This window comes from Kryptolebias marmoratus, linkage group LG12 (genome assembly GCF_001649575.2).
Source record: "Kryptolebias marmoratus isolate JLee-2015 linkage group LG12, ASM164957v2, whole genome shotgun sequence".
NCBI classification, from domain to species: Eukaryota; Metazoa; Chordata; class Actinopteri; order Cyprinodontiformes; family Rivulidae; genus Kryptolebias; species Kryptolebias marmoratus.
Genome location: NC_051441.1, coordinates 10,720,147 through 10,740,884, shown reverse-complemented (window position 1 = coordinate 10,740,884; position 20,738 = coordinate 10,720,147). Strand labels below are relative to the sequence as shown.

The 20,738-nt window shown below is 38.8% G+C and overlaps 2 protein-coding genes across 2 annotated transcripts; one reads left to right on the top strand and one right to left on the bottom strand.

Annotated features, from left to right (window-relative positions):
- Positions 1–1,188: 1,188 nt before the first annotated feature.
- On the bottom strand, positions 1,189–3,270 carry LOC108239252 (zinc finger protein OZF-like). The gene has a single exon (XM_017421852.3). It carries the CDS (start codon positions 3,240–3,242, stop codon positions 1,920–1,922), a length of 1,323 nt encoding a protein of 440 aa, XP_017277341.1. The 5' UTR covers positions 3,243–3,270; the 3' UTR covers positions 1,189–1,919.
- A 1,612-nt stretch (positions 3,271–4,882) lies between these two features.
- proza (protein Z, vitamin K-dependent plasma glycoprotein a) lies at positions 4,883–10,099 on the top strand. The gene is made up of 9 exons (XM_017421761.3): positions 4,883–5,040; positions 6,259–6,387; positions 6,613–6,761; positions 6,866–6,890; positions 6,966–7,079; positions 7,182–7,316; positions 7,997–8,100; positions 8,175–8,292; positions 9,188–10,099. The coding sequence occupies exons 2-9, from the start codon at positions 6,309–6,311 to the stop codon at positions 9,724–9,726; spliced, it is 1,263 nt and encodes a 420-aa protein (XP_017277250.1). The 5' UTR covers positions 4,883–5,040; positions 6,259–6,308; the 3' UTR covers positions 9,727–10,099.
- The last annotated feature ends 10,639 nt before the right edge of the window (positions 10,100–20,738 follow it).

The window sequence follows — 20,738 nt, the reverse complement described above, 5'->3', positions numbered from 1 at the left end:
TAAAAGCAACCCTGTGAGTTCCCTTGTGTTAAATGTTAAACTTTTAACCATTTAGTTATGGAGATGAGTTTGTAAATTGGATTAATAATCTTATTACTGTTTTTTTGTTTAGATTTTTTTGTTTGGTTTGACCTGCTTTCTCATGATAAAGTCTAATGAAGTCCAGGTGTGTTGCCAAGTCTATATAAAACCAGTAAGATTTTTGCTGCTAGAATAAAATCTACCAGAAGAACTTTGAACTGGCTGCTGCTGTTGTTGAGTTCATGTCATCTTTTATGACCCTCTGGTGACTCTACCTCACAGACCACAAAAACAAGACCCTCTCCATGAAGTTGTTTATTATCAGAACTTTTATTGAACATAAAAAAAGAAAATAAATAATCTTGTTTGCATTTGTAGCAGAACTACACATAGAAATGTTAGAATAACATATAACAGTCTAGGCCTTACACAATGTTCTTTAAAAAACACTTTGTAATTATAGGAAAGTACATATTGGTGAATTTACTAATTTCATCAAAAGTTGATATGTACACATACAAAAAGGTTTAAGACACACCTAGTTACCCTGGCTGCTTTAGTGTTAGTGTGGAAAAATTACACTTGATTTTAGGGATACTGAATAAATACACAAATGGTTTGCTATAGTGAGTTTCAAAGCTCACAATTTGTGACTGAAGTGTTTTTTTTGCTTCATATAAAAAAAAAACCCACTCAGATAACAAGAAACCAGGATTTTATTAACACAGTCACCCTGGACAGTTGAGCACCAAAAAGGAGTTGATGATACAATCAGGGAATATTTATAGATAGAAACCACATCACACATTCTTGTTACCAAACTCATTTACACATACATCAATTTATATAATAATCTGGAAACAACATGACCTACTTGGCTTGCCAAACGGGCACCTCCCATCTCTTCTCACTGACCATGAAAACCAGGATCGCAAAGCTTTTCTACAGTTGATTTAAAATCAAACAGGCAGATCTTCAAGCTCCTTCGTGTCATCTTTACAAATTATTCATGCTTTGCTTTGGTGTGGACTGCTTTAGATTGTTCTTTGACTTTTTTATGACTGTCATTAAAATGCAGTTAAAATGCTGTTTTGGCATTTTAATAAGGTGCCAGTACAATTTTAAAAGTACAGTATAGGTATTTTAGCTTTTCAGAGTCATTGCAGGAGACATTTGGCTGTTCAAATGTGTTTTGTTATGACTTGTTGACTACGGAGCAAAGTTTAATAGTATTCACACCTGTACAGCAGTGAAACAAGAATTATTTCAATACTTCACTGCCATATTTCTGCCTGTTAATTCAAAAGCCTTTCATTATCAGTAAAGATAATAAAAAATGTCAAAACGTCACATGCAGCGATGAATTGTGGGTAAATACTTTCCCAAAGTTCACCTGAATGCAGGCTTAGACGAAGGGCAGACGTAGGATGCAAAAGGGGTGGGGCTAAAGAGCACTCCAGAAAATTGAGACACACTACGCAGTCAAACCCTTCAGCTTGAAAGTGCATTTGAAAGACACAAGGGGGGAATGCCAGTATTCGGACTGGGCCATGCTTTCTTGGAGGAGGGTTGCAACAACTTCAAATGTCCCCAGTGCAACATAGCACTGAACAATGGTTCCGACACAGTGTAACGTAGAAAAAAAATCCATATTAAAATAAATAAATATGTAAACCATATATGTAAAGAAGACATACCAAATAATGACATAAATACTATTTATAGCAGTTAAAGTTACATCTCTAACAACACTTATAATACTGTATGTAAAAATGACAGCAATTATGAACAATTTTTCCACAGCTCACATACTATTAAACAACAGATACTGAAGCTGTTTAGTTTCTGTCCTTTGTGAACTCTTAAGTGTCTTAAAAATCTGTCTGAATGTTTAGATCTTAACTGTTTTCCCCTCCAGTGTGGATTATCGTGTGTGTGCTTAAAGTTGACTTTTGTTCAAAGCTTTTTTCACAAACACCAAAAGCAAACGGTTTCTGTCCTTTGTGGATAATCATGTGTCTGTTTAAAGCTGATTTGTGTCCAAACCTTTTTTCACAAACATTACAAGCAAATGGTTTTTGTCCTGTGTGGATTATCATGTGACTGTTTAAATTTGACTTGTGTCCAAACCTTTTTTCACAAACATCACAAGCAAATGGTTTCTGTCCTGTGTGGATTATCATGTGTGTATTTAAAGTTGACTTTTGTCCAAAGCTTTTTTCACAAAGATCACAAGCAAATGGTTTATGTCCTGCGTGGATTCTAATGTGTGTGTTTAAATTAGACTTGTCTCCAAACCTTTTATCACAAAGATCACAAGCAAATGGTTTCTGTCCTGTGTGGATTCTTATGTGTTTGTTTAAATGTGACTTGTGTCCAAACCTTCGTCCACAAACACCACAAATAAATGGTTTCTGTCCTGTGTGGATTATCATGTGAGTGTTTAAAGTTGACTCATCCCCAAATTTTTTTTCACAAACATCACAAGCAAATGGTTTCTGTCCTGTGTGAATTGTCATGTGTCTGTTTAAAGTTGACTTGTGTCCAAACCTTCTTTCACAAACATCACATGCAAATGGTTTTTGTCCTGTGTGGATTATCATGTGAGTGTTTAAATTTGACTTGTGTCCAAACTTTTTTTCACAAACGCCACAGGCAAATGGTTTTTGTCCTGTGTGGATTATCATGTGTACTTTTAAAACTGTCTTGTATCCAAACCTTTGTCCACAAAGATCACAAGCAAATGGTTTATGTCCTGTGTGGATTCTTATGTGTCTGTTTAAATTTGACTTGTTGTCAAATCTTTTTTCACAGTCATCGCAACTAAATGATTTCTGTTTTGACTGGATTTTCCTGCTTGACCTACCAGATTTCTTGTCTCTGTAACATTTCTTATTCACCAAACAATTTGAAGACATTGTTCTTGAATGACGTGTCGTGTAAAATTGTTTACCACAGTCAGAAAAGCTGTGAGGCGTGTTGACAGCGTTTTCATCTGTCTCAGGAGCCCTGCTCTTCTTCCAGTCACTGTCTTCAGGTTCTGATCCAGAGTCTGATAAGTCTTTCAGCTGAAAGTTAGGATCGTATAATTCTTCATCATCTTCACCTTCCTCACTGACTTCAGTCTGCGAAGAGCTGGACTCATCATCATGAGTAAAGAGATCTGGGTTCCTGATAGTTTCTGCTCCTCCACAGTCCTCTCCACCAGTTGCTGCTGTCATCTGGTCAGCTGAGCTGCTGGTTGGAAGATCTNCAAAACAACATCTAATGCTGGATGTCAGAAAACCTGCTGAAACTAAATCAGTACAAAACAGAGGTCCTTATGACTGACTCCCAGAAGATGGTAAAAAAATATGAAGCTTTCAGTCAGTTCTTTCATGGAACAAATTAAACCTGTTGCAAAAAAACCCGTCGCTTTCGGTGCACATTGGCCCGGGTCTGTAGAGCGGTGTGTCATGCCTATAAAATATACCTCATTCCATAAAATGCTAAAATTATATAATTTCCGGGAACAGCTCGTCTAAAATAGGGACAATCCCACAATTCGGGGACGTATCGTCACCCTACCGTAAATGGTAAATGGCTTACACTTGTATGGAGCTTTATCTAGTCCAAGGACCCTAAAGCGATTTACACTACAATCAGTCATTCACCCGTAATAACAGTTTACACGCAATATTTTCTTTTCATCCATAAAACGTTAAAATCGGGGTCATCTGGTCACTCTAACTAACATCATCACACTTAAAAGGAGGATTGTATTTAGACAAACCTAATCTGTGCAGTCGAACTCTGGGGTTGAAAGCAGCAGAGAGGGTTTTGTTTTGTTGCAGTTGTTCTATGAAATCTGCGGCTGATGTTTCCAGAAACCCGGACATTTCTCCCACTGCTGCTTCCAGTCGTTGTTCAGCCCGCTGTCTCCACATCGCTGTTAGCTTCCGTTCATCTAAAGTTTCCTTTAACACTTACTGAGCCGAACTAAAGTCGCTTAAAAGTAAAGTGGAATAGCATAAACTTCGCATCTTCGTCGGCGTTGAAGGCATGTACTTCCGGTCTCTCTTCTTCTGGTGTTGTTGCAGCTGTGCATTGGTATTATTTGCTCCGCAGCGACACCACCTGTTTAGGTGAAGAACTGCAGTGAGTGCAGCGCGTCTGAAGGACAGAAAACTCGAAACAGGGTCAAAAAGTATTGCGAGGAACCGCAATACGATCACAATACTTATTCCTAACAAGACATACTACTGTGTAACAATACAAGACTTTAATGTGATATCACGCATTTGAAGATAAAAAATAATTGCGTGCATTGGTCAGGCTGTTTGTGATACAGTAAAAAAAGTTATATCCAAATGCTTTATGGGTAGAATCGGTGGTTTGACTCGGACTTTCAACAGACGCTTCCTACTGTTCAAATGAAGACTGTCTGATAAAGAAAGCCTGATACAGAAAAGCATTTATTTGGTCACACAGCACAATAAGTAATTTTGCAAACCCTTTATGGTCACAGAACAACAGTTATACAACTCATTTACAGACGTTCAGCTTTTACGTTTATGTATTGCATTTATTGAGAGAAATAAACATTTTGTAATTCCCTTCTCTAATTCCCTCTCTGGAGGAACAGGGTAATTCAGGGATAACTACCTTGTCACGAGACCTTTGAAAAAGGTAACGCAATGATATGGTTCCATAAAAAATAAGGCACACACCCACACACACACATATAGATATATATATATATATAGCCTATATATGTAAGTGTAAAAAATAAATAAATAAACGTAAAAAGTGAACGTCTGTATATTCAATCTCTGCTTTCTGTGTCATCTCCCTCTGCTGGCCGTTCCCTGTCATTACACTCAGCATCAACAGTAAAGAGTGGGAGGGCGGCAGCAGCTTCGGATGTGATCAGAACCGTTAGTTTGGACCTGACAGGCTCCGTCCGTCCAGGAAGTCACTGCTTGGTTTAGCGACGAGAAGAAGCCAGACCGGGTCGGTACCTTGGTTCTGTCCCTGGAGGTTGGTACCGAGCACGTCTCTGCTTGTTGTCACCGATGTTCGCAACGGTGTTTAGCCGCGTTCCGGCCCGCTGAGGTGACCCGCCCGTCAAACAAATGGCGAAGATGTTGTTTTTGCAGCTCGCAAAGAAGAAGAACACCACCACCAACAAGAAAAGAAAGAAGAAGAAGACGAAGATGCGCTTCTACGATTTTTTTATTTCATGTTTTTGTTGCGTAACACAATGAGCTAAATCTACTACGGTAGAAAGCTGCGGGGTGTTCTTTGAAAAATATAACAATCTCGTGCTTTTATGTATGTAATAAATATCGCCTGTATGTTTTCTTACAGTATAATTAATACTAATAAGGCCTTACATAGATAATACCACACTGAACAGTCTTTAACATCAGCTATACAGTAAAAGGATGTGGTTACATTTACTGTAAAAAAAAAAAAATTTCATTTTATTTGTCATTAAATCAAAGAATCATAATTTTTCTTTTAAATTGTTAGCTGTCATATTGATAAATCATCATTGGCGGTGTATGTTAGTTCTGACTTGCCATCATTAAAAACAATATATAGTGGGCATATTCAGCAGATATTTATATTTTCACAAATTCCTGTCCTGTTATATTTCAATGCTTAGTTTAACTTTGTGTGTATTGTCTCAGTACATTAGCACCGTCAAAAGGTGCCGTTTGTATCCTGTATGCAGGAATATTCTATAAAATCATCCACCATTTAAGCTGATGCCGGTTGTCGGAGTATGTGTTATGAATGACCATCAGCTACTACCACACCAAGTTTTAGCTCAGTATTTGTAAAATTGACTGAGTTATAGCTGCTTTTGTGTCAGCTAGGACTGCTTTGTTGTGGCAGCCATCTTAAATCAGGTTGACCCTAAAAGTTAATCAGTGATTACTTTCTGAAAGTGTGATTTAAACCCGTTCAGCGATTCACAAGATGTTTTGTGAATGGTACAGACCAACAAACTCAGAAACGTTGTTGCTCTGCCTTCACTTTTGACAATAATTATGTTTTGGCAGTGAATAAGAAGAGTTAAGATAGAGATGGCATGTTAAAGTTACTGTTCACCTACTTTTAAAAACAGCTAGTAGCCAAGAAGATTATTGTGTAGCATAACAATTGAAGCGCTCCTCAGTGAATTTCTAATCTTGATGTCCTTCTGTTGCCCCTCACATCATATCTTCCTTCTGTATTTGCGCTTCCTAGGAACACATTGATCCCTGCAGTGCTGACTCCTCTGACGCTCCCGTGTCACCATGAATTTCTCGATCACATATGCTGCTCTTCTGTCTCTGTTTGCTGGGGTGGCAGCAGCCATTCAGAGCCCTCAGACAGGTGAGCAAACCAGCACCGATGGTACTGTAAATGCTTAGCAGGGGTCTAAGTCTTTGTTCAGGAGGGAGTTAAAGACCCACGTGGCAGCACGTTTAGTATAACCTTGTCCGTGGTGATGTATGTGGCTCAAGAAGAAAAAAAAAAGGACAAATAAAAAAATACATATTTTTACGTGTTCACAAACTTGTAATTCCGAGTTCGCTGAGATGGTAACTGCTCCCTCAGTGTTTCTGGAAAAGCAGCTGGCCACCTCGCTGATCTCCCGTCAGAAGAGGAACGTGGGAACGCCATCCTCCACCCTGGAACAGGCTTGCATGGAGAAGGTGTGCACCTACGAGGAGGCCAGAAAGTATTTCCAGGACTCGTATCGCACGGTGAGCTTGAGTTGGTTCCTTGTTTCTCTCTTATGCCTCTGTTTAAATGACAAACGAAGCCAGTGTGCAGCTGCAGTTATTCACTTGTGTGTTTTCTCTTCCAGGACATCTTCTGGTCAGTTTACATCGGTGAGTTCTCCATTTAAAGAGCTCTGTATTACTGTCCAGTCATTCCATCTTCTCATAGACTGCTTGTCTGTTTAGATGGAGATCAATGTGCAGAGAACCCCTGCAAGAACGGAGCCATGTGTTCAGACAGCGTGGGAGGCTACGACTGCGTCTGCAAGTCGGGTTTCACCGGGGTCCACTGTGAAAAAGGTTAAAGGGAATCAGGGCGGGCTGCGTGTCAAATCATTATTTGTTTAAACCTGTTATTGCTGTGGACATTTTACTACCTCCCCTCTCTGTTTCACAATGCAGATGAGACTCTTTGCACTCTGGAAAGGGAGAAGGGCTGCTCGCAGTTCTGCAAACCGGGCTACACATCTTATGAGTGTTCCTGTGCTCGTGGATGGAAGCTCAGCCGTTCGAACAAGAACAAGTGTGAGCCTGCAGGTATGTTTGTTAAGGTGGTTAATTCACATCTTCCAATGCACTTCTGTTATGCACAAACTCTGGTTATATGGTGCAGTTTGTTGGCACTCTGAGGATGTGGTGGGGATGACTCTCAGCCACTACTACACTAAAATTGCTTAATACCTCTAAAATTGACTGAATTACACCCATTTTACTGTTAGCTTCGGCAGCCATCTTGAATCAGATTGACTCTAAAAGTTAATCAGTTGCAGATGTACAGCCAGGGATTAGTTTCTGAGAGTTTCATCAAAATCTGTCCAGTGGTCCATGAGCTATTTTGCTAAGGCTACGGACAAAAGAACAAACACATGCACACACACACGCAGACACAGGCAAAAACATTATTGCCCACATTTCATCTTTCGGTGGTGTGCAATAACAGAAGACTCAGTAACTCATGTTTGGATGATATTTTGCTAACAGACAGACAGAAATGTACAAAAATGTAATAGCTAATGTGATGTAAGATTGCTAGCTTCTGATTTTTTTGTAATGTATTGTCAGTGGGTTTTAAACATTCAGGTTTTTGCATAAAATAAAATAGTCTGCAAGTGTTTCGAGATGCGTGGGTCATGTGTTTGCACTACTTTTGAATAATTTCTTGTTTTACAACAACAATTACTGTTTGTTGTCTAAAAATGATGATCTTCCCTCGACAGTCACGTTCCCCTGTGGTAAGGTGAACAGTCTGAGTCCGTGGAACAACAGACAGACCAGCAACGTTGAAGGACTAACTTGTACATCCACACAGTGTCCTTGGCAGGTAGGAAGTAACACACTCCCATGTGGCACATTGCCCATTCTCCTGTTCCTACAACACAACCATCCTGTTTGCAGGCTCTGCTGAAGACTCCAGAGTCTGCGGGTTACTGTAGCGGAGTCATCCTGAAGGAGAACCTGGTCCTGACTTCAGCTCAGTGTGCCAACAAATACAGCTCCTTCCAGGTTGTAGTCGGTGAGTAAACAGAACACAGAAATATACTTTAGTTGCTAACACTGCTTGCGCTGATAATAGCTAAAACAACAACTTACATCAGATTCTGTGGTTGGAAATGAGCTTTACCGTTCTCCAAAAACATCACCAGAACAGATTTAATATTACGTCAGTGGAGCAAATACTCTAAATGTGTCTTTTCTGTTTTGAAAATTAGATTTTTTTTGTCTGTAATTGTCTCTATGATATGTTTTATTTCCCTTCCAAACATGCAGGAAAAACAACACTAGATAGATAAATCAAGAAAGTGAAAAAGGTCTGCTGTAGAGCCAGGTTTTGATTTCTCCTTTTTTTATAGTACTATTATAGACAATTAAATATAACATTTGTAGTGTCTGTAGATACAAACTGATCATTCTACACTGACCAAAATACACATTCTTATTATTCTGTGATTCTACAAAAACACAAATAAACTGCAACATTTTTTCTAAACTTTGTTTTTGCATTGGTGCAAAGCTTCCAAAACAGATTAGTGAATGACATAAAAATCATTCACATTTAATGTTTTCTTTTTAAATTAATGTCTTTATTACATAATTTTTTACATGATCAACAAAAATCCAAGCAGTCCTAAGGAACAAATAATCGAATCATAGTAAGTCTGAGCGACTGTTGCAGATATTTGCAGTCTCATTTCCACACAGTTTAAATATTATTATGGTAATTTCAATGCTGTAGTGAGTTGAGGTATTTCCAATATTTTAGCTGGATTAGAACTTCACTCAGGAATTTATGATAATACACAAACTGGGTTTGGGTTTATTACTTTATTAGGCATATGTTGTAAATGCAAGTATAACTCTGCACAACTGTTCTCTAATGCCACCATCTGTTCTTACCTGGTCCTCCTCAGGTAAACGAAGCCTTAACAACAGAGACAATGACGAGCAGACACTGTACACAAAATTAATTCATGTCCACCCTCGTTATGTGGAAGGCCGCCCTGAAAACGACCTGGCTGTGATCGAGCTCCGCGACCGCATAATCTTTAAGAAAACCATTGTTGCTGCCTGTCTGCCTGAGAGGGACTTTGCTGAGAGCGTCTTGATGTCAGGAGACCTCCCAGCTGTTGTCACTGGCTGGAAAATGCTTGAACAGCAGCCTGTTTTCCAGGGCTCGCTCACTTTTAACTTCCTACAGTACAAAAAGCTGCCTCAGTGTGTGGAAACATACCCCACGTTGATGACCAATAAAATGGGCTGCACAGCTCCACGGACCAATGACCCCTGCACCATAAACACCGGCAGCCCCCTGCTCACCCTGTACAGGGAGGTGTTCTTCCTCACTGGGGTGGTGAGCAAGCCAGAGGGGGCCGACTGCACCAAAGGATTCGTCTTCCAAAAAGTGTCGCGCCACCTCAGCTGGCTGCAGTCATTCATGGGCTCACGTTAGATAGAGAAGTCACGTGGAGGTGTGCAAGTAAATAAAAACTAAAAACGGAATATGATGTACACTTTACCTCTTTCAGCTCAGGCTCATTCGCTTTTTGTGTGTGTCTTAAAAGGCATAATATAAACAACCCTGCTCTCTGTGCACTTCCTAATTTATCCACAAGATGGCTCTCTGTTAACATAAGCAGTAAAGTTCTTAAAGCCAATGTCTAACATTCAGTAAGACCTGTAAATTATTCAGCATGTTTGTGACAGGAACATACCTTCTAATGTTTAAGGGATGCTATTTTACAGACACCTGTATTGGATGACATGCACCTTATAAAACTCCTATTAATCACTGTTCTGTGCATATAATAAACCATAAAACTACAGATTTTGTCAGTTCTGTCTTTGTTTTAGAATGACATAAAGGAGCATTTCTAAAAAAAAAGTGGAAGGAAAATGTATGCATTTGATAATTTATGGACATACACTGGAAGACTGTCAAAACTAAAGATGGATATTAGTGCACATAATATATAATTTGCATTTAAAAAGCTGAAAAGCAGCAACCTAACAGTCCTACCCAGACTACAGCCAACTGCATTTCAATCATTAGTTTTATCTATAATAAACTAGCAAATAATTAAATGACTGAGCAACTTCCACACAGTAAAATGTCAATATTAATGATAAGTTAAGCATTTGATCTATGGAAGATTGTAAGTGACAAGGAAATTATGGATTTATAAATTTATATCTGCAGTTCTTTTTATCTCACAGTCAGATAATGAAGCATGAAATGCTATAAACAGCTCTGTGAGGTTGTGCTTCATCAGAACATGAACCAGTCCTAAAGTCAGATTTCTAACAGTGATGGAAATATATTCCTGCTTTGCCTGCCATCCTCCTGTAGCAGTGATAGTACAGAGTCAGGGGGTTTGTTGTTTTAGCTTGTGTTGGTTGAGTCTGCCTGACTTATTGACCCTTTACTTGACTGGGGTTTGTGTAGGTCAGACTCTATAACTCAATCACGGCTCTGAAATGTCAGGAGTCCAACTGTGGCATGTACTGTCTGTGGTACTGAGGCTGAGGACAGGTTTGTAACTGAACACCTTCTCTTTTAGTCCTGATCCTCTGATACTTAGTCTTTTGTTTTCTCTAATTTACATTGTATAAGGTAGTAATTATAAGCTATTGCGTATTATAATTCAAATACAGCAAAAGTGATCAAAGAGAATCCGAATCGTGTTCATATGAGGTCTGATACTAATAATGCTACTGATGCATGTAGCATTATTAATATTTCTCAGGACAAATAAGAGTAATGTGGACCAAACACAAAAGTATCATGTGGTTGGATAAAGTCATGTTTTACCATCCAATGAGCATGCAAACTTTGATAATTAGTATTTGCCACAAAATTCTGCTCAAGCCGATGTGCGTGTTTGATTAAAGTTAAACACACTGATTAAAGCTGATATCACGCCAAGTTTTAGTGTAACATGTAAACATGTAACATGTAAAATTGAGTTTTAGGTATGTTTATAGGTATAGTACAGAAAAACAAAAAGACAAACACAGACACACAAAGACATTATCATTCCATCTTCGCCATTGGAGGTGGGTGACAATAAACTAATACAGCAACAAACAAATGCCCAACATAATCCAACAGTATATATAACAGTACAATGTGATGCACAGTTCCCCACAACCCCTACCTCAGTACCAAGAGATATAATGCACAACTCACTGAGCCTTTAGAGACATTATACAGAAATATGATCAACAAATAAATTTATAAAGTGATTCAGTTTGCATTTGGGGACTCTGTATCTTCTGCCAAAAGGCAAGAATGAAAGTTGTATGAAAAGTCCAGCAAAAAACTATTTGCATCTATTTGAGTACAGACCACTCATCCTGCACAGAGAGTTTCTTTTTTTAATTTGTTGGAGTGAGACATGTATTTACAGCCCTTAACATTAACTGTATGGTGGATTGCGCTAAAAGGGCAAACATGAGGAAAAGTATAACTGAGAAAATTTTTTTAAAAATCCCTCAAGTTAGTGCATTAGGCAAGTTGCCCTAAAGTTAGAAAGTTTGAAAGGTTCTAGTTTAGAAGTGTAAAGCCTAAAAATACATTTATATCATGTGGATACAGTGAAAATGATCCGCTTAGATCATAAATTCATTGTAATAGTTTCCCCTTTTGCCCCACACAGAGTATATAATAGCTGTCCCTCTCTGTCACATACCACTGCGTTGTCTGGCAACATTTTCCCACGGACACTCACCCTCAGCGGCCTTCTCACAGCCTCACCGTTGAACGAGGCCAGGGCCATGTCAGGCAGGCAGAGAAAAGAAGAAAACAGAAGAATGGCCAAGAGAGCGCAATAGACATCACATAACAAAAAAACTGGCCTGCCACTTTAGACTAGGGGCTTGAAAAGAACATCTCAGGAAAGCTGGGGCCCACGTTAGGCTGTTGCCATGGTACTCTCCAAGGAGATGGCTCCTTGCTCCCAAAAATGGCTGTGCTTCTTTCCTGGGCTGTCCAGCAGAGATTCATTAGAGTGAAGCTCCTTCCTTCCTCAGAGTGGTACCGTTCTCTCATTCTGCTCATTTTATTTATAAGATCTATCTTACAGAGGCACACGAAAACACAAGCTGAGCAAGAAGTGGTTAAACTTACACTTGGTCTGCTCTGAACAGCTGCATTCAGCTGGTTGCATGTACATCCCAAAACAGTCACTGCACAGGTTTCTTTTGATTCCCTGAGCCAAACCTAAAATCTGAGCAAATGTGGACCCGAGGACGTGATGGGAATGCTGAGAGGAAGAAAAGGGGGCTGAGTGAGAGATGTCTGACAAACTGAGAAAGTCCTGAGATACAGGGATAGAAAAAGGCCTGCAGATGAAAAACAGCCTGGCAGTCTGGAGGAGAGACCGGGTGTTTGTGATGCTGTCACAGACACTGACTCATGGACCTTTAGTACACTGGACATGAGTGAAATGGTTTCAAGACACATTAAAAGTATTCATTGTCAAAAATAAAACATAAAAGATGTTATCCTAAACTATATCAAATGGTCCAAGTTGAGAGAGTTTTATGCAGTAGTTTTCCAGATATAATGCAGGTACGCATTTAATGTAAACAGAGCACTCAGCTGAATCCACCAAAAATCAGATGGAAGCTTGAATCACTTGACTGACCTACATTAGGCTGGCCTGTAGTTCATGTAGGTAAACAAATATGGTGGAATCAGACAAGTGCTGAATCTCAAAGAAGACATTTAGGTGGAAATATAAGAGCGAGTATGCTGCTAAATACAAAAACAAAAGAGAAAGAAGGAGTAAAACAACTGTCAAGAGTAATGATCAAGGGACAAGCAGGGTGGTGGAGCACCATAAGGACACATTTTAGCATTTAAACAAGTTTTTTGTTTTGTTTTGTTTTTTCTACAAAACGTTTGCTAGACCAATAATTTTATGGTTTAAATAGGTTTTTCAATTCAGAATATTCATACTGTAACTCATGTAGAACCTATTTGCATATTTTACTCAACAAATCTGAGTGAAAATATACACCAATACATCAAAAATGTCTATATCATAAACAGCTCTTCCATGGACATCACCATTGCTGACCTAATTTTAGTCACTTCAGCTATTTCCATTCACAAGTTTAGCTTTTTTTAAATTTATTTAAGAGCACATTAACCATTGAATTAAAAAATAATTTGTGCAGGTTTGGTTTCTTACTTTTGTTTTTTACTGGTCTTCATGACATCACAATACCAACAACACCGTTATTGGAAGGAAGTAAAAGCGCTCAGTGCCAAACTTCAAAATGTTGAAGAAATAAAATTTTACTACAAAATGAAAGTGACATGTGGCCACATCTGGCAAGTGTCCTACTATATCAGTAATCCTCAATTCTCCCCCAAAACCAACAAATGGTTGCATGCTGTGACCTGAAATCCTCCCTGCCCTGTTTGTGTGTCTGTGTGTGCACGTGCATGTTTATACGGATTCATACCACATAATGTGCTTATTTGGGGAGCCTTTGGGAAGGATTATCTGTCTGTGTGATGTCTGATTCCACACATGGGGTTTAGTGAGTGTGCGGCTACCTGGGGAAGCTTGCTTCTGATTTTTCCCAATAATGTTGTCCACAAAATCCATGTCCCCCCCAATCCTTTTTCTCCTCGGGACTCCACAAACATTAGGCTCTTAGTTAGGCTGCCCCTGCCACTGCAAACTCTGCCCAATGCCAGCCAGAGCAGCTTCTACTTCACTGGGTAATTGCTCAGAAGGGTGAAGGTAACACAAGACCTCAAGAGGTTACAGCTTGGGCTGGAGGGAAGTGGCTGAAAGAAAAAGAATGAGACAAGCTGTAGATATTTATATAACTCTGCTGTAGTCTAATTTCTCCCCGACTTGTTTGACAACATTGGTATACAGGAGGATGGCATCTGTTTGCTTCAGTACTCTGCTGACCTTTATTGACCCTACGATTGGATAAAGTTTAATATGGTTAAATTAAATGATTTGCATGGTACAAGTCTTCTAAACAACAATTCATATAACAAATAGTTAGGATTTTTTTTATTCATTATCTTTTAATGGTCATCTTTGCCATCCGGATCAAATTTGATGTGGCAGAAAATGTGTGTAAGCCTCTGCTGACAGTAACCACGGACCATTTGTGGTGTTCCCATAAATTTTTATTTAAATCTGAATTTAAAAAAACAAGTGGTGCCTCTGCTCTAAAAGACTGTTGAGTTAAATTTGCCCACGTACCAAACATTCACCGTAAATATTTCAAGATGCTGATATTTAGCAGGAATCCAGCAAAGCCCATGATGCTCATGATCTGAGTGTAGCATGTTAGCATGCTAAATATGGTAATTAGCACCAATGGCAGTTCTAGAGGCAGAGGGAGGCAGCCCAATCTCAATGCTCTGATGATCTAAATGTCATGAAATGCTGGAAGGGGGGGTTGGAAGAACCCAAAAGAACAATGTGAGAGGCAAGAGATGGAAAGAACAAAAGACTTTAATAAATATATGAGAACTTAAGGAGCTGCAGGACCGACCCAGGCAGGCAATTCAAGAAGTCCAAAATACAGAAAAATCATTTTATGAATCCAAGGCACATCACATGATGCAGGTCAGACAGGAAGAGAAGAGTATGGAACCAGACAGACTGACAAAGGAAGATGAAATGACAATCTTATATACTATGAAGAAATGCTTATCGCTGCTTATCATGCCAGAGTTTTAAACTAAAATAATCTCATACTGAGAAATGTCAGAGTTGTAGTCGTTATAATCAAATCCTATAAATAATGGTATGTGCAATTTCATGCTATATCACAAGATCTTGCATGACCTGTTAGCTCTGGGAGTATGTGAGCTACTAACATGCCAGATTTTAGCTCAATATCTGTTTTGTGTTGGCTAACGTCGGTTAGTTAAGGTGGCCATCTTGTATTGGATGGACTCCAAAAGTCAAAGAGTTGTAGAATCTAAAAGCAACATAATTTAAATGATAAAACTGTAGAACTAACAATAAGAACTCTTTTTCCTTCACATGTCAGTATTTTTTAAACGTAGCTTAAACACAAAGAACTAAGGAGGTTGTGAGTGTAACAGCAAAGCATTGTTTATTCACCTCAGACCAGAACTGGACCCTGTTGTTAAGACAGGCTTTAAAGACAATGTGTCTCATCTAACATGTGGAGCTGGTGACTGAATGGTGGAGGGTGAAGGTAAATCCTGGAGCTGTCTTTATTCCACTGCCCAAACACTGACCCTCTGAAGGCTGAATCCGGTTTTGGGCTGTTGGGGAACCTGAGAAGCTGGCAGCAGGGTCTTCAAGGCTGACTGAATGAAAACAAGTGCACAAGGATGTGGTGTTTGAAGAGATAAGATAACAACAATTTTATATGTGTGTGCCAGAAATGAATGGATTAAAGCCTCTATGTATCCTCCTAATTATGTAAATCTACTTTTGGTTGTCTTATATTATATTACCCAAATACTACTATACTATTATACCAAATAGTTTTGACTTGTAATTGTTAAAGTTGTTCCACCTTTAACATTGTTTTCCTTGATATTTGGGCCCTCTAGCATAGATTTATTGACTTAATATGACTGCCAGCGGTGTATCAGGTATTACTTTGGTAATTATTAAAGGTACTCAAGTTATGAAGAACAGACACAAAAAAAATCCTAAAGTAAAAAACAAAATCCACAAAGTTGATTTTGAATCAGCTGATGTTTTTTTTTTGTTCCTCTCCAGACAGTCCAGTTATCTCACTTCTATTTTGGATACATTTCAGTCCGTTTACAGTGGGACGAGTCTCTGGAAATAATCTTACTCTTTAAAATTAGACTCTCTTCCTGACTAATTTCAGACACCTGCATCCTGTCATAGTTAATACATCCTGTTAGGTCACAGGCTCTTATTCTGATGCTTGTTACTGGAAACAGATGCGAAGTGCAGTCAAGTATAGTGTCCACCCCGCTGTGAAGGTGCGTTTTGTTGTTTGGAGCCAAGTGAGGTCTTGACAAGATGAGGCAACCTCCGGAAAGGAAAGAATGGGGAAACAAGAAACAAAAACACACCGGAGGCTACAATTTTAGATACAAGGAGACTTAAAAAGCATCTATATAGTAGGTGAATTAAAAGGAATCGTTACAAACAGCACCTGAGATGTTGTTGACACTTTAGGAACATCTGCTTCCCTCGTTAATGGACAATAACTCACTAGGCTGAGCCAAAGCAGGCCTATAGCCTGTCAGTAAAGTTATATCAGCCAGCAACTGAACCTCACACATGCTCAGATTCACCCAGAGATACCTTGTCACCTTTTAAATACTCTGGCAAAAGTTCTCCAACGGTGGTTCTCATAAGTTACAGTTACAGTTACAGTTTGAGCTGGAATTATACAAGAAGTCTTAGTTCAAGATTTCCTATTATAGATAAAATATGAGAATAAAAGGAAGTATTTAAAATTCTGAGCTGTAACATTTAGAGCTAAATGTATATTGTGATCTGCCTTTATGGTAAGTAATAATAAACTTAAAGGCAAAGAAATCAGGATATAAAATTAATACAAAAATATCCATTCATCCATTATCTGCCACTTATTTTTTTAATCGGGTCACAAGGGCAGCAGCAGCTTGAGCAGGGAAGCCCAGACATGTATCTCCACAGCCATCTTTTCCATCTCTTCCGGCAGATATCCAAGGTGTTCCAAGGTCAGTCGAGAGAGATAGTTTCTCCAGGGTGTCCCGAACCACCTCAACTGGGTCCTCTCGATGTGGAGGAGCAGCAGCACTACTCTGAGTCCCTCCTGGATAACTGAACTTCTCACCCCATCTCTAAGGGAGAGCCCAGATACCCTGCAGAGAAAACTCATTTCGACCACCTGTATCCGCGATATCGTTTTTTGGTCAATACCTAAAGTTCATAACCCCGAAGACGTCCAACTTACTGCTGGCAATGCAAACAAGACTCTTGCACCGTTTGTATAGGGACTGAATGGCCCATAATAACATGCCTCCAATCCCATACTAACAGAGTAACATGGCGGAGGGGCATCGAAATGTCTCTTTCTAAATCAGAAAACACATCTCTTCAACTTGAGTTTTCCAAAAGATTTTATTATATTTGGATTGTGACAGGCTAGTTGGCCGCCTTCCCCCAACCTTCACCTCTTCTGTCACACAAAACTGAATTAAGTGGCTGAAACCTCTAGCTGCATATTTATCAGAAATGAGTAATTCATCAGTAATAAATCTTAGGATCATTTATACACATCACACAACACTGAGTGGACCAGTCTGGGCTGTGCAAAACAGAAAAAAAAATCTGACAAATTTAACGTCTGAGCTTCATACCCAGTAATTACATGGTAATAAGTTTTTTAATTACCTAATTATTCTGACCTGATAATATTGGGATGCTCTTTCAATTCAATTTGCTGTGATTAAGTGTGTGTGATTGCACAACGATTTCCTTCCTCCTTTTCAAATCTCTCATGGCTCATATAAAAATGGTGAGGATAACAGTGGCCTTGGTGATATACTGCAAGGGTCTGTGTGCTGATAAGTAAAAGAACCATTAATCTCTCTGAATCCTCCTGTTTCAAGAAGTGACCCCTCCTCCACAGGGTCTTCCTCCACCCCCTCTTCCCATGCTGTCACTCTCTCAGCCTGCACCTGTCAGATTAATCTCACATCCTCAGCTGCCACTCCATATGATCCGCCTCCTTTGCTGCGCAGAGAGTATCTGTCGCTCCACTCTGCAGCAGTTTATGAGTTTGTGTACATATGAAAGGAAAAGCGGGAGAGAAACAACACGAGATGAAGCTCGTGCAAAATATGCATCTGGAAAATGGGAATGTGACGATGACTAACTCCAATTTTGCTAAATTTGGGTCGATGTTAAAATGAGCAAAAGCCAAAATGTAGATCTAAAAAATGAGTGCTTAGTGCTGAATGACTTTACTCTAGTTAGCTGAAACAGAGCTGTTAAAGCTAAAAGAAGCAAAACACTGGCTAAAAGTCAAATCTAGCAAAAGGTTAGCTAAAAGTGTGAAAAAGATGACTAACAGCTAAAACTAGCAAAAGGCTAGCTAAAATCCAAAATTAATCTAGCATTGGCGTAGAACTAAAAGTAGCATAAGAAGATACAGATTTCTGAAAATCAATGTTTTTTTAGAAAACATTGAGGAGATCTCAGTGTATTTTTATGAGGAATATATGTGTAAATAAAGTGCAATTTAAAAAAACAAACCATAAAAGTAAAAAAATCTAAAAGTCGTAGATTCATCTCCTGAATCAGCTGTTTTAATATATGAAGGGCTAAAATAGCACAATGTATGCAGAAGGAGTAAAATTGCAAACACAATAGTGTAAATTCTGAATAGGTAATCACACAATAGCACCCCAGACTCACTGAATCACTTGCTGTATAACATGATGAGACCTAACTTTGCGAGTGGAAATCTTCCTCCATCTTTACACAGACAGGATCATGGCCTCGTGCTCAGAGGTGTCATGGATACTTCGGCCTGTCTGGGTGAAGAGTTTGGAAAAACGGGCGCAACATGGTGACGAAACCACTACTAAGAACCTCCACCGAGATGTTCATCAATTAAGTTAGGATGGGAATGTGAGAGGAGGGGGCTGGTAGAGGGGGGCTGTGGGGGCTCCACCACTGAAAGCCTTCCTGTTAGATTGACTGGAGCAGCTGAGGCAACAAGCATGGGACGAAAATGAGAAATAATAAGCATCACAGCAGTTTGTTGCTGTGTCAAGACTCTGGAGATGACTGAATGAGGTCTGAATAAGACAAGTTTGTTTCAAATGAAATAGAATTTAAATAAAACATTTCCATTGAAATGATAACATTGCAGTTTTTTGTTGAATATTCCCAGTGGACCTGGATCTAAAGGTGCTGCTGTGGTTCAAGCCAAAGTTAAATGTGTTTATCATTCTGCGCTCTCCATCCATATGACCTTAGGAGAAAATAAATCCTATGTTGGAACTGATGACTCCGTTAATCACTTATGTGTCATCTTAAAAAACAAGAGAAAAACTGAGAGCAGGATTTTAACAAAAGTAATGCTTAAATAAAATTAAACTAATGTAAACACTGAAGACATTAGGTGTAATAAACTCATATAGCAAAGCAAGTTTGTACATTTAATTTCAATGCATTGCAATGTAAAAAAATGTAAATAGTTTTAAATATGAATTAAGCATGAGTGTCAAAGCTTTCATCATAGCCTTATTCTTATGATGAAAATGAAACAGAAGTGTCCTTTCTTCAACACACTGACAAAAGGTTATTATAGGTTAAAGGTTATTATAGTTTATATGTTTCCAAAAAACAAGTTTTGGTTTCCATAAATAGATTTGCATCATCAACAAACATCATGACAGTGTGGAAACTACCAGTTTTGTCTTCTTTCAACACTACAAGTGTTGAAAGAAGACAGGTTCGAATTTATAGTAGCTGAACATATATTTTATTGTTAGCAGGTTACCATTATATTACCCAATTACTACTATATTATTATACCAAATAGTTTTGACTTGTAATCGTTAAAGTTTTTCTACCTTTTACTTTGTTTTCCTTAATTTTGGGGCCCTCTTTGCAGTGTAGCATACATTTATTGACTCTGATCTATTTATTATGACTGCCAGCGGTGTAACAGATATTGCTTTGGTAATTATCAAAAGTACTCAAGTTATGAAGACCAGACAAAGAAAATCATTAAGTAAAAAACAAAATTCACACAGATGATGGTTAACCTGTCCTTAGGTTATAAGTTCTATTAAAATTTGTGATAGAATGCCAGCTACCACGTGTGTTTGTTTACCTACAAGTAGGTCAAATGGTAAACTTACCGGTCTACCAGAAGTTCTGCAAAAGCTGTGTTTAAATACTGAGCTCTGTCTTACCGTCCTGTTTAAGCTTTGATATTTATCCTTGACAGTTATCTTACTTGTACTTTCTCTTTTCTTTCATGTTTGGCAGCAGATTCACTTTTATATTTCTACCAAAACAACTTGTCAGTGATTTGAGGCTTGTCCAGTTTCACTATATTTGTTTCCCTACACAGACTAAGGCCAGCTTAATGAAGGTCAGTCATGTGACTCAAGCTTCCATGGAGGTTTCGCCATATTCAGCCAAGTGCTTTGTTTACATTTCTTCTAATTCATATCTATCTGAAAACCTAATGGAGCAAACTCCCTCAAACTGCGCCATTTGATATAGTTGGGGTAACTTTTTCATGTTTCATTTTATAGTTTGCAGTGAGTACTTTTAATCGATCCAAACAGCAGTTTTAAAAGCTTTGTTCTTGGCACACAGGTGTTCACCTGCCTGTAAACGAGTCATTCAGAGTAAAAAATGTGAGTTACAGCAGAGGGAAGTCTTCGCTGAGAGTGCTGACGCTCTGTAGCGCTGTCACTTTCTGCGCCTGTGTGTGTGTGTGTGCGTAGAG

What these genes read in the sequence shown, in the direction of transcription:
- LOC108239252 (XM_017421852.3), bottom strand. Translation starts at nt 3,242, where the DNA reads ATGACAGCAGCAACTGGTGGAGAGGACTGTGGAGGAGCAGAAACTATC.
- proza (XM_017421761.3), top strand. Translation starts at nt 6,309, where the DNA reads ATGAATTTCTCGATCACATATGCTGCTCTTCTGTCTCTGTTTGCTGGG. An exon ending in CTTCTGGTCAGTTTACATCG is followed by an intron (nt 6,891 to 6,965) that starts GTGAGTTCTCCA and finishes TTGTCTGTTTAG; the next exon opens with ATGGAGATCAATGTGCAGAG. An exon ending in CGGGGTCCACTGTGAAAAAG is followed by an intron (nt 7,080 to 7,181) that starts GTTAAAGGGAAT and finishes TTCACAATGCAG; the next exon opens with ATGAGACTCTTTGCACTCTG.